Source organism: Typha latifolia, chromosome 9, assembly GCF_019914945.1.
Source record: "Typha latifolia isolate L0001 chromosome 9, TyphaL0001v2, whole genome shotgun sequence".
NCBI lineage: Eukaryota > Viridiplantae > Streptophyta > Magnoliopsida > Poales > Typhaceae > Typha > Typha latifolia.
Window position 1 is genome coordinate 10,398,333 of NC_133094.1, and position 11,475 is coordinate 10,409,807.

Genomic DNA, 11,475 nt, shown 5'->3' on the forward strand with positions numbered 1-11,475 from the left:
TATTATCAGGTTATAAAAAAGTTAGTTTATCACAAAATTTCATTTTATATTAGACTCTCTGAATTAAGATAAATAGTAACTAGGATATTTTACAAATTATATCATATATTTTATCTATTTTATAATTCATATTCTGTGTCATTGACGATTTTATAACTCGACCATGCTTTCTTTCTATAATTCTTGTTTAACATCTCGATATTATTTTAACTAATTCCTCACCATTAGTTTTTCTCTTCTTTACCCCTCATCTATAAGAAGGCTTAGGTAATTTAGATATTTATAAATTATTTTATATATTATAATAAAATATTACTTTGCACCTACTATTTAAACTAACCGATGGTATTAAATAAGAATTATAGAAAAAAATATAGTCGGGTTATAAGAATCTTAAAACTGCGTGTGAATTAAAGACTAAATAAAATATAGGGTGTAATTTATAAAATTAGGTATCTAGGGTTATTATATCCAAGCCAATTTGACCACTGAGTTAAAATAACCCAACGGTATGGCGGCCGATCGTACAGTGATAGTACTACACTATCCGAGAGGTGAGCGTAAACCTACGATCACCGGGCGTTACCATCACTGCGCGTTTCGTTCACATAATCGTGGAAGGGGTCGCGCCGAGGAAAGTCACACACCAACCATTTCGGATTATTTTATTTTTCCTCTTTTATTTTTCATCTCCCCAGCTTTTATTGTTGCCATAGTGTGAGCGAGTATTGAGAAAGCCTTAGCCTTAGCCTTCTTAGCCTTCTTAGCCTTAGCCGCCCCTCCCTTCCTTCCTCCCTCCCATCTCCAACTTGTTTTCTTTCTAGGGCATCGGAAATGGGGATCGAGGTCTTGGCGCTTTCCCTCCCTTCTCCCGCCTCTCAGTGTAAGATGCCTTCTAACCCTTCCCTTCTGTTTGGATTGCGATATGGATGCGAAGAAATGTGAATGGGCTTCCTTTCGATCTTTGTGGGTTTTAGGGGAGAGGTTGTCCTCGTCTCACCAGGCGAGTACGAGGGGTGCGATTGAGATGGGCAATTCCGAGCTCGGTGGGTCTTCTTCCAGTTTGGCCTTGCCGAAATCTTCGCCGGCGAGGTAAAGATTGTTTCATTAGCTTGGGGATGACCTTGGTCGTGTAGTTCCTGCATCAGCTGAGCTATTTTAATGTTTGGAATTTTCTTTTTTTAATGAACGAGTCTAATAGTTTAATTGATTATTTTAATCAGCTGAATTTTTTTTCCCCGACTCCTCTCATCTTGCTATCCTAATATATACAACTTTTTTTGTTGCTTCTAGCTCTTTTTTTTTTTTTAATATTTATAATGGTGTAACCTTCAGTCTTCAATGTAAGTGGTTGAGATATATTACGGCAGATTTTAGTACCTCAATTGAATGAACGTTGTTGTTATTTCACAATGTAGCATTACTCTCTTTTATAGGCCCTTTTATGTAAATATTTGTTTAATAAGAACACATATGTATCGCTACTAAGCAATACTTTATGGTTGTAGAACATGGCAATGAACTTTGTCGTCCCAATTTCATAACTATCAACTGTTCCATTTTGTGTATGACAGAGTTATTCTGCCACCAAAATGCTCATTCCAAACATGTAATAATTCTCTCGGCGGCCAGATGGAAGCTTACAGTAGACAACACCATCGAAAGAGCTCTCTAGTCTCTAAATATTGCCAGCGGTGGTTTAATCAACCTTTCCCTGATTATAGGGCTCCATTTGAAAGATACTCATCTTCTTCTGAGGCAGTTCTTACTTCCAATTCACAATCAGCATCAAACACCCTTCTTGTTGGCGATGAAAAAGTTGGTGTTTTGTTATTAAATCTTGGAGGTCCAGAGACTCTTGATGATGTGCAGCCTTTCTTATTTAATCTTTTTGCTGATCCGGTAAATGAAGATTATTTCTCCTCTCTTCCTTGCATGCGACTTAGAACTTTCAGCAATGCTCGCAGTTTCTGTGCACTTGAATCTTGGTTTTCTTTGAAACTTAGTTTCCGCTAATAATTTTAGAGGAGACCTTTGGCCTGACTCTTGAAATCATTTAAGTTGAGATTAAGTACTTGTAGGAGGTAACTGTGCATATTGTGTTTACTGGTGTAAATAATGGTTTAATGTATGCTTAATCTTAAGATGCATTTTTCATATGGAAACTATACCTTCATGCTTATTTCATTGTTTATTAATTCAAAAAGAAAAGCTATTCAGTTTTATTCCTGTTTGGTGTATTGATGTTAGAACTTTACATTTTGGTATGTTGAGCAAATTTTGTTGCCTTCTATTCCCTCTAGTATTCAAAGTTTCAATCCCTCAACTTCAAAAGCTTGTCCCAAATATGTCTCACCAGCTTGAGCATCAGCATAAAATCCACTGAATTTTGAGAAAGATTTATAAATGGATCCTCTAAGTTTGCAACACCCTTCTGGCTAATGCATTGTTGTGCAAAAATAGAAAAATATTTTCTTCTATGGTCCAGATCTTGATTGATTATTTTCACATAACTTTGCTCATTTAGCTTATTTATTTACCCTCTGGATCTGGAAAGCTATTAGCAACTTTTCAAGTATGCAGGTCTTCTTTATAACTTATTAATGATGCATGAATAACAGGACATCATCCGGCTTCCCAAAATGTTCCGGTTTCTTCAGAAGCCATTGGCGCAGTTCATATCTGTTGTTAGAGCCCCAAAGAGCAAAGAAGGTTATGCATCAATTGGTGGTGGTTCTCCTCTTCGCCAAATAACTGATTCACAAGTATGCTTTGTTTATTTTAGTTTAATGTTTAGGAGTCAGCATTATTAGTTTTAGTAGTCTCATGGTAAAGAAGATTGTTGAGTTATAAATTTTTTTCCTATAGATTTCCGGAATCATTTAAAACAGGTACATCTAATGGCTTAGAACTCCAATTAGTACTCTTGGTTCCTTTGCATTTGCTTAGTATTGTAGAAGTAGAAGTAACATCCAATCTAGTTTCACTTGCAATTGCAATCATTCAGATTCTGGACTTTCAGTATTTGAACATGACATATAAGCCTTGGTGCTAGAGAAAGCACCACAAGTGCTTTTCTTAATCTCTCCTTTTTGCTCACTCCTCATGCATTGATATGGTCTTTACATTTAATGCTATCTCTTACTTTTTCGTAAGTTTGTTGATTATTTGGTTATCAGGCTGCCAGCCAGTAAATAGTATCTCAGGTAGGATCTGTTTACTTATATGTAATGATACAGGACTAAAGACTAAATTGATCCGCTGCTTACGGAAATTTAAAATATGATTGAAGGTGTACTTTTCAACTTTACTATAATTTAGGCATATGCTTAACTTGTGTCTATATCTGTTTGACCAAGTAGCAAGACACTTCTCCTAAACATTACCCCATAAATCGCACTTGCAAACTTGCAATAGTAGTCTTGTGGTTACATGCTGCAGGGAGAACACATTGTAAGACAAAGAAACAAATAGTCCTCATAGTGGTCCTCACAAATAGTTCCCAAATTTGTGCTCCAGCTGAAACCAAGTCAGAATGAGCGAAGCTCAAGAGGCTCATCAGCCAACAAGCTCATTTGAGACCGTTAGATTCAAAGTGTTTTGCTTGTGACATATTGGCTTTATATAGGAAAAAGAATTAAAAGGAGGAGCCTAGAGTCTGCTCATAGATAAGACAGAATTAATTTGATTTGGTTATATGGTTATTGCTTTCGCTTTTCATTTATGTGCAAATAATGGTGTCTCTACTATCATTCTTACAGTGAAACTGGATTAGATCGATGTCATCTAAGGAAAATATTCTACTCTATTCTTTTTTATTAATTCATCGATACTGATATATGTTGCCCACTTAGTAGAGTGTTTTCAATTGGTCCCAAAATGCCAAGGGACATAACCATTAATGATGATATTTTTATTGAATTTATTTAGGCGGAAGAGTTGAGGAAGGCCCTGTCCGACAAAAATATCCCTGCAAAGGTTTTTGTTGGAATGCGATATTGGCATCCATTCACTGAAGAAGCTATAGAACAGGTGGGCCATTCACTCCATATTTACCTAACACTTTCTTTTAGTCCAAATAGCAGCATAGCAGCTTTAAGGCTCGTCCTTCTATGCTCTAGACATTGTGCTTACTAAGGGTGTAGCCAGATGGTCCTCAACAAAGAGAAAAAGTTATAAACTAATAGATGATATTGTATTAGTAAGATTTACAATTTCAGTATTGGCTTCCTCTGTTGTGATATTTGTGATCATTCAAAATTTGGTTATGCATTCTCCATAATTCACTATCTTATATAAGTTATGATATTGTTGAACCAGAAAGTAATAAATATTTCTCTTTGTGATCCAACTGAACTGTTTATCTGTGCTTCAAGTTCTAAGGTCGCTAGAATTGTGCCGAATGCGGTTTATTGATAGTTGCAAATCACAATTTTTAGACGTAAGCTATCAATAAAACAAGGTAAGTAAAAGGAAGACAAGTAAGAACATAAAACTAGTAATTCTCCAAATTGGAATTGCATATATAAACAGTTGATTAAGCTTTTTATCAAAGCATTTTCTTGTCAGATAATCTAATGAGATATTCTTAGCGAGAAAGGTATGTCAGTTTCTTCCTTATTCTTTCTCTTCTCCTCTGATTATGTATATCAAATGTGCATTTCTAATAGCTTTATCTTGAAAGTTGTGAGTTTACAAGTTATATTTCTGTTTTACTTATTTAGGTTTGTTGTAGCTGAGTTAAGTTGGATCGTTCTGCTTTGCCATATTGTGCTTTTATGCTCCATAGTTATCATTTTTCATTGATAGAGGTTGTTTGATCTAGGTAAATGTCTTGATGTAGTACTCATATGTAATGTATTTGACCTTAGAATATACTTATAGTTTGTATATCCTTTTCAGCTAAATAACTACTAAAATACTGACTTCTGTGTTCTTGTTATTAGAATTGTTCCTATAGAATGCTTTTGCTTCAACTGTAGGCCTGGTTGCTGGTTATGAACCTTGAATATATGTAATAGTATGGCTTGCTGAAGTTTTTAAATTTAGATATTTATTGCTACTCTCTTCCTTAGCAGCTATGACTAAAAAAGAAGGGGATTTTTTTTTTGTGGTTATAGCCTGAATCTTGAAACAGTTATTGATTCTCTGAAGCTGCTAAGGATAATAGCTAATAGTTGAAAAGATGTTCACTAAAGACCAGAATTTAAGCAATGTTTTGAGTTCTAAACTGCTAAAGTTTATAGTTAATACGAAAAAGAATGTCGAGTACACTGAGGTTATCTGTACTTAACCAATCATCTATGCTTGCTATGCGACATATACATTTGTGAGGCAATCTATTTACTGACAACATGTCTCACTGTAAAACCATATATGAAGTTACATTAACATTGTTGACTGTGATGCATTTTGTTTCACAATGGCAAGAGCAGTCATTTGCTGGTGGCTAGTTAATTTACTTGCATAATTGTACTTCCACAATGTGCTTTGTGGACTACAACAATCTTCAATTTTATCCCCATGGGATGTGGCTTTAGCTCCAGATTCATCTCTGAATCTGTTACTTTCTGTATAGGAGCTTTTATCCTTATATTAGAGAAGTCAGAAGCATGTCCTATATGGTTTCTCACTCATGTGAGTATGTGACAATGGAAAAATGTATTCCTTTTTTTAATCTCAAAGTTCCTGCTGACCTGCTTCTAAAACTAAGCAAGGTTCCTTATTTTGATATATTAATTGTAATACATGAATATGTGCTCTGTTAGTTGATGATTTTGCATATCTAATTTCTCTTCTGCAACTTCAGTAAATCTTAAATTTGTAGATGCATAATCAGAAAGTGTTCTGTTGAGAGAAATATATGGTGTTATTCTAGCCTGTATTCTGATTACTAAATTCTGTTTGCATTTTTTCCCTTTGGTATTCATCCAGATTAAACAGGATGGAATCACAAAGCTTGTTGTGCTTCCCCTTTATCCTCAGTTTTCCATATCAACCAGCGGGTCAAGTCTTCGTCTTTTAGAAAGTATATTCAGGTAAAATCCGACATTTATATGCTAGTTTCTATGATGCTTCTGCCAAAAACATTTTTCGTAATGTTAAATCAGTTCTCTAGGGAGGATGCCTATTTGGTTAACATGCAACACACAGTCATACCTTCGTGGTACCAACGTGAAGGGTACATCAAGTCCATGGCAACTTTAATTGAAAAAGAATTGTCCAAATTTGCAACCCCTCAGAAGGTAAGAACTTTCTCCACGTGCTTAACTTACTTTTATGGTACTCATATTAGCAACCTCTTTGCTTCGTTCGGCTATATCTAGTTTTTGGCCATGTAACACCACTAAGATGCATATAATGTAGTAGTAGTATCCATAGCTTTCTCTAAGAGAACTATCTATCAAATATTAATTGTTGGCATCACTCACTTTCTTAGTTTCAGTTGTCCATTTGATGTCATTTTTGAAGGTTGAGACTGGAAGGACCTTATGGATGAGTGGTTCACCTACTATTAGAATCTTGGCATGTTATGTTGCCAATTAATTTTAGTTAATTAGCTTTCTTTGTTCTTTGTTCTCTGCATTCTTCTTTTTCTTTGCTTTTATGCTTTGTGTTCCTTCTCCTTTATGATCGTTAACATGGGGTGTCATGTACATGGGTTATGCTTCAAATAATTGGTTTATAGATATTCCTACTAGATAACAGATTTGTTCATATGATCTTGCTCAATTGAATAGGAAAGAAAATTGAAGTTGCCGCTTTATGATCTGGTTTGTAGACTTGCATTGGAGGAAAAATGATAAAAGTCTGAGATGTCATATATCACATAGATGTGATGACATGCCTTTGCTTAATTGGTTATCCTCATGTGTGAGAAAGTAGATGGATGGGATGACCTTAACTTTTAATGTCACCAGTGTTGGCATGGTTATTTGAAGCTTTTAGGACCTAGAAGCCTCTAAACATATGATGCATCCTTTTGCCCATAAAGCTAGTTGCTTGAAGGCCTCCTTTGTTAGTTTTTTGTGAGTCTTAATTTACAATTTGAAATGCAGGTCATGATATTTTTTAGTGCTCATGGAGTTCCACTAGCATATGTGGAGGAAGCTGGGGATCCCTACAAAGCAGAGATGGAGGAGTGTGTAGATCTGATTATGGAAGAACTAGAACAGAGGGGAATCACAAATCCATGTACCCTTGCTTACCAGGTAAATCACATTGTATGATCTGTTATCATTAGAATTATCTACTTTATAGAGGATATTAACCAAAATATATCTGAAGGAAAATTGATTCATGCAGCACATCTAATTTACTGACCTACCTTGAATAATGGAGAAATTTTTTTGGAATAGTTCTCCTGTCAAAAGTTCTTTCTGCAGCTGTTCTCATATCTACAACAAAATCAGCATGTAGAGTACTTGTTCTATGAGCTCCAGTCATTTGAGTCTTGTTAAATAAGATTATAATACAGGCTCATCTGTACGGTTTTCTAATTGGATGGGCATGTGAGGTACACCAATTGATAAGATTGTAATATCAACCACAATTAGACTATTCAAGATGTCAAGCATTATATTAGCGGTGCCCATCACCATGTTAATTGACACTGAACACCAGATAAAGTTTATTACCTTTGCTCCTTTCTTTGCAAGCTAGGTTTCCTTAAATCATCATCATATGGTTAATGATGTTGAGTGTCTAATAAACACTCATAACTTGAGATTTGAACGCAAAGGACCAAGGTGGTGAAATTCTGAGCATTACACAGAATTGAGAAAATAAAGTCCATATGCTGCTCCTATATGGTTATGCATGTTTATTCCTGAACACGACAAGAAGTCAAAAGCTAAATATAGCTTGTATCTTGCTTTTACAGCTCTTCTATGTACACTTGCTGTAAAAATCCTAACTCTTCAAGACAGTGTCTCTTGGATGACAAGTTGACAACAAGAGATGGATGCACACAGTTTTCTACTTATTTTGTTACATTAGCAAGACCGCATGTCTTCTCAGAAAGAGTAACTACTGGTCTTGCAAATCAATGTTTCTATCCTTGACTCTTTGTTCTTGTGATCCAATTATATGTTGTCATTACAAACCATCATAGTTTTGCTCCAATTCCCATGTTTTTTATTTTATTTTATTTTATGAATGCTATGTTTCTAGATTACATTCTTTTATTGGATTGATAGAGCCGAGTTGGACCTGTGGAATGGCTGCGACCATATACTGATGAGACAATAGTTGAGCTTGGACAAAAAGGAGTGAAAAGCCTTTTAGCTGTTCCCATTAGGTACATGAGTTTGTTCTTTCTCATCCAGTCCAGTTTAAAGGAATGCTTATTTATATTATTATTTTTTGCAAATAGAACACCTATTAAGAGATAGCAAAGTATCACCATTTCCAATTACTTGCATGTGCAGTTTTGTCAGTGAACATATTGAAACTCTAGAAGAAATTGATGTGGAATACAAAGAGTTGGCTCTATCATCTGGCATTGAGAACTGGGGTCGAGTTCCTGCTTTAGGATGTGAGCCCACATTCATTTCAGATCTTGCTGATGCTGTTATTGAGAGCCTTCCTTATGTAGGTGCAATGGCAGTTTCCAATCTTGAGGCCCGTCAGGTAATTACTGTTGAAATGTCATCAACCCTGCCTAAAGCACGATTTGGCTGTTAACCATTTATTTTTCATGAGCTAATTAACAGAGACTATAACTTTTATTGTAATTTAACTGCATTTCTTGATTTACCAATGTTTGTTAGGTGAAAGATAAATGATTAAGAATTTATAATATATATATATATATTGGTCTGCATTGTCAGAACAGGAAGAGAAAAGATAGACAAGTGGACAAGTGAAAGACAATTGACACATAGAAAGTAGTTTGGGTTCTATTTGTGAATTTCTTCTATCAATATCTCCAATACTTTTGCCCTTTTGTATCCATCTATCAATAGTTTTGCTCCTTTGCATCCATCTCTTAGTACCTTTTCTCTTTTTGTGGGTACAAAATCTAACTAGATGGATTTGCTATAGAATGTATACTAATTTGCAGTCTGGTTTCTGCAGTCACTTGTTCCGCTCGGGAGTGTTGAAGAGCTACTGGCAGCATACGATTCCAAACGTGGTGAGCTGCCACCTCCGGTAATAGTGTGGCAATGGGGCTGGACCAAAAGTGCAGAAACCTGGAACGGAAGGGCTGCGATGTTGGCTGTGCTAGCCCTTCTGGTCCTAGAAGTGACCACTGGTCAAGGGTTCTTGCACCAGTGGGGAATCTTGCCCTTGTCCCGTTGAATGAAAGCTTATCTTTCTCTGATGCAGTCACACATCTTCCAGGTTTTCTCTGTCAAGTATGCATTCTATCCATGTCACCGGTTTCGAAGAACTATTGCCATATCGGATAAAAGGCAACACAGATTGTTTCTATATTGTATAACAATTGCAGACAACTCTAATTTTTTCTTCTATGATTAGATACCACTGGGAGACCATCCCCATACATATACGTGTGTTGTCTTCCCAACTCATGTCTTCTTTTGAGTTCATTTCAGTTGGATTTTGTCCATCTTCAACTGCTTATTACATTAAGTTGCATTCTCGTGGCTGTTGTAAACTATATTCTTTTTCTCATTTATCAAATATCTAACTAGGAAACACAGATACTTTTATTATATTCACGCTGTATCCGTATTGGATATGATATTCATTGGATATGTTTGAATAAGTATCGGATACTTCCTTAAAGTATTTAAATTTATAAAAAGAAAATTAATGTTTTGGAATACTTTTGAGATGCCTTTAAAAGTAAGTCAAATCAAATTACCTTTCATTTTTTGTCGGATTTGGAAGGTTTCTAAAAGATTTAGTTTTGCTTATTTATTTTGTCATATATATTAGAAAATCATGTCAGATTGGTTAAATTTCTTTTGATATATAGATCAAATTGCTTGTTTATTTTACATCTTATTTGATAATGTACTATGTAATACTAGTTATTAGCTATTTGTTACAAATGATTATATTAAAATTAGAAATCTCTTTATATAAATTATTATATTAAAAAGGTCAAACGTGTTGTATTAGTGTATCTGAATCCGTGTTTTATAGATGTTTTGCTACTTTAGTTTTATAGCTTTCAAATAAATTCTGTGGTTTGGTTTGGTGCAGCCTATTTGAGAAATCTATGTCAAACTTTCTCAAAGATGAACTACACATACTTGATATAATTATGCTGTCAGCCATTGTCATGGTATTGAAATTTAGTTGTGCTGGGGAAGCTTTACTTTCGATTACTTGTGGAATAGGAATAATTTTGTTTTAGTATAAATATTTTTATTCTAGTGTAGTAACTAAATAACGGACTTAGCTTCTTCTGGTTTATCATTCTCTCTCATCTTATTTCATATATTTAAAAAAATAATTTAATAAAATCTCAAAATGGCTAATTTACCTCTTAAGAAGACAACACTTAATAGATAATAACCTATCACTTCATTTATATTTAGATAGCCATAAGCATGGCCCTCACTCTTTCAACAAGCCTATTGTTGAGATCTCCCTCTAAAGCACTTCTCGCCTTTGAGAATAGTCAAGCAGCACTTTTCACTGGCAAGATGACTTCCATTGCAGGAGTACAAACTCTCTCTCACCTCTCCAAGCAAGCAAGAAAAAGCACAGGAGCTCAACTCTCCTACTTCTTTTCTTTCTCCACCAAGATTGCCATGTTTTAGAAATAGATCTACTGTGGCAACAACCTCCCAGCAGCACAATACATATTACATTAAATTTGTGAAAAAAAACTTGTGAGGAGGTCCAAATTTCTTATTCACATAGTGCATATTATAACTTCACTTTTGTGGATTTATAACATTGCATTACGGATATATAATCTTACACGACTGATAAATAATCACGTAATACAGGGTTATTTTCTATCTATCAGCAGTGCGAGGTTATAATATGCACTACGTGGTTATTTCTCCGCACTTCTAAAAATATCAAACGACAAAAAAACTATTGATTAGATGTAAAGTAGTTGCAATATATTTATTTGAAATTATAAGATGTTTTTATTATAAATGTGGACTCAATATATCCGCACTAACTTTTTCATATTTCAGGCAGAAATAAATAATTTCAAAATTTCCTGGACCAACACAATAAATCCACACCTCCTCTCACAAACATCTCTCCTCGTATTTCTGAGTATATGTAATAAAATATTTTTTTTACACTCTTGCATCAATAAGACCCAGAGAACTTTCCCTCATCACCTTTAACCCCATACGGCAATCTCGCTTGATGATGTTTTATATCGAATGGCCAAAATACACTTGATTGAATTTAAAGTAACTACTAATATTTAAATTTATCTGTTATTGTCACACCAATTCCTAATACAAATTTGCTATTCTCTAGTACTTTAATTTCAACTTTATATCACATTAAATATGATTATTACTCATT

At 34.7% G+C, this 11,475-nt stretch overlaps 1 protein-coding gene across 1 annotated transcript; it reads left to right on the plus strand.

The window, feature by feature from the left end:
• The first annotated feature begins 610 nt into the window (after positions 1-610).
• On the plus strand, positions 611-9,680 carry LOC140795458 (ferrochelatase-2, chloroplastic). The gene is made up of 11 exons (XM_073148013.1): positions 611-883; positions 978-1,092; positions 1,575-1,902; positions 2,622-2,765; positions 3,931-4,032; positions 5,935-6,038; positions 6,119-6,245; positions 7,059-7,211; positions 8,199-8,299; positions 8,430-8,631; positions 9,079-9,680. The coding sequence occupies exons 1-11, from the start codon at positions 835-837 to the stop codon at positions 9,301-9,303; spliced, it is 1,650 nt and encodes a 549-aa protein (XP_073004114.1). The 5' UTR covers positions 611-834; the 3' UTR covers positions 9,304-9,680.
• Positions 9,681-11,475: the final 1,795 nt, after the last annotated feature.

Excerpts from the sequence above, each read along its gene's own strand:
- LOC140795458 (XM_073148013.1), top strand. The coding sequence starts at position 835 with ATGGGGATCGAGGTCTTGGCGCTTTCCCTCCCTTCTCCCGCCTCTCAG. Across the intron at positions 884-977 it reads CCCTTCTCCCGCCTCTCAGT|GGGAGAGGTTGTCCTCGTCT; the intron begins GTAAGATGCCTT and ends TGTGGGTTTTAG. Across the intron at positions 7,212-8,198 it reads CATGTACCCTTGCTTACCAG|AGCCGAGTTGGACCTGTGGA; the intron begins GTAAATCACATT and ends TTGGATTGATAG.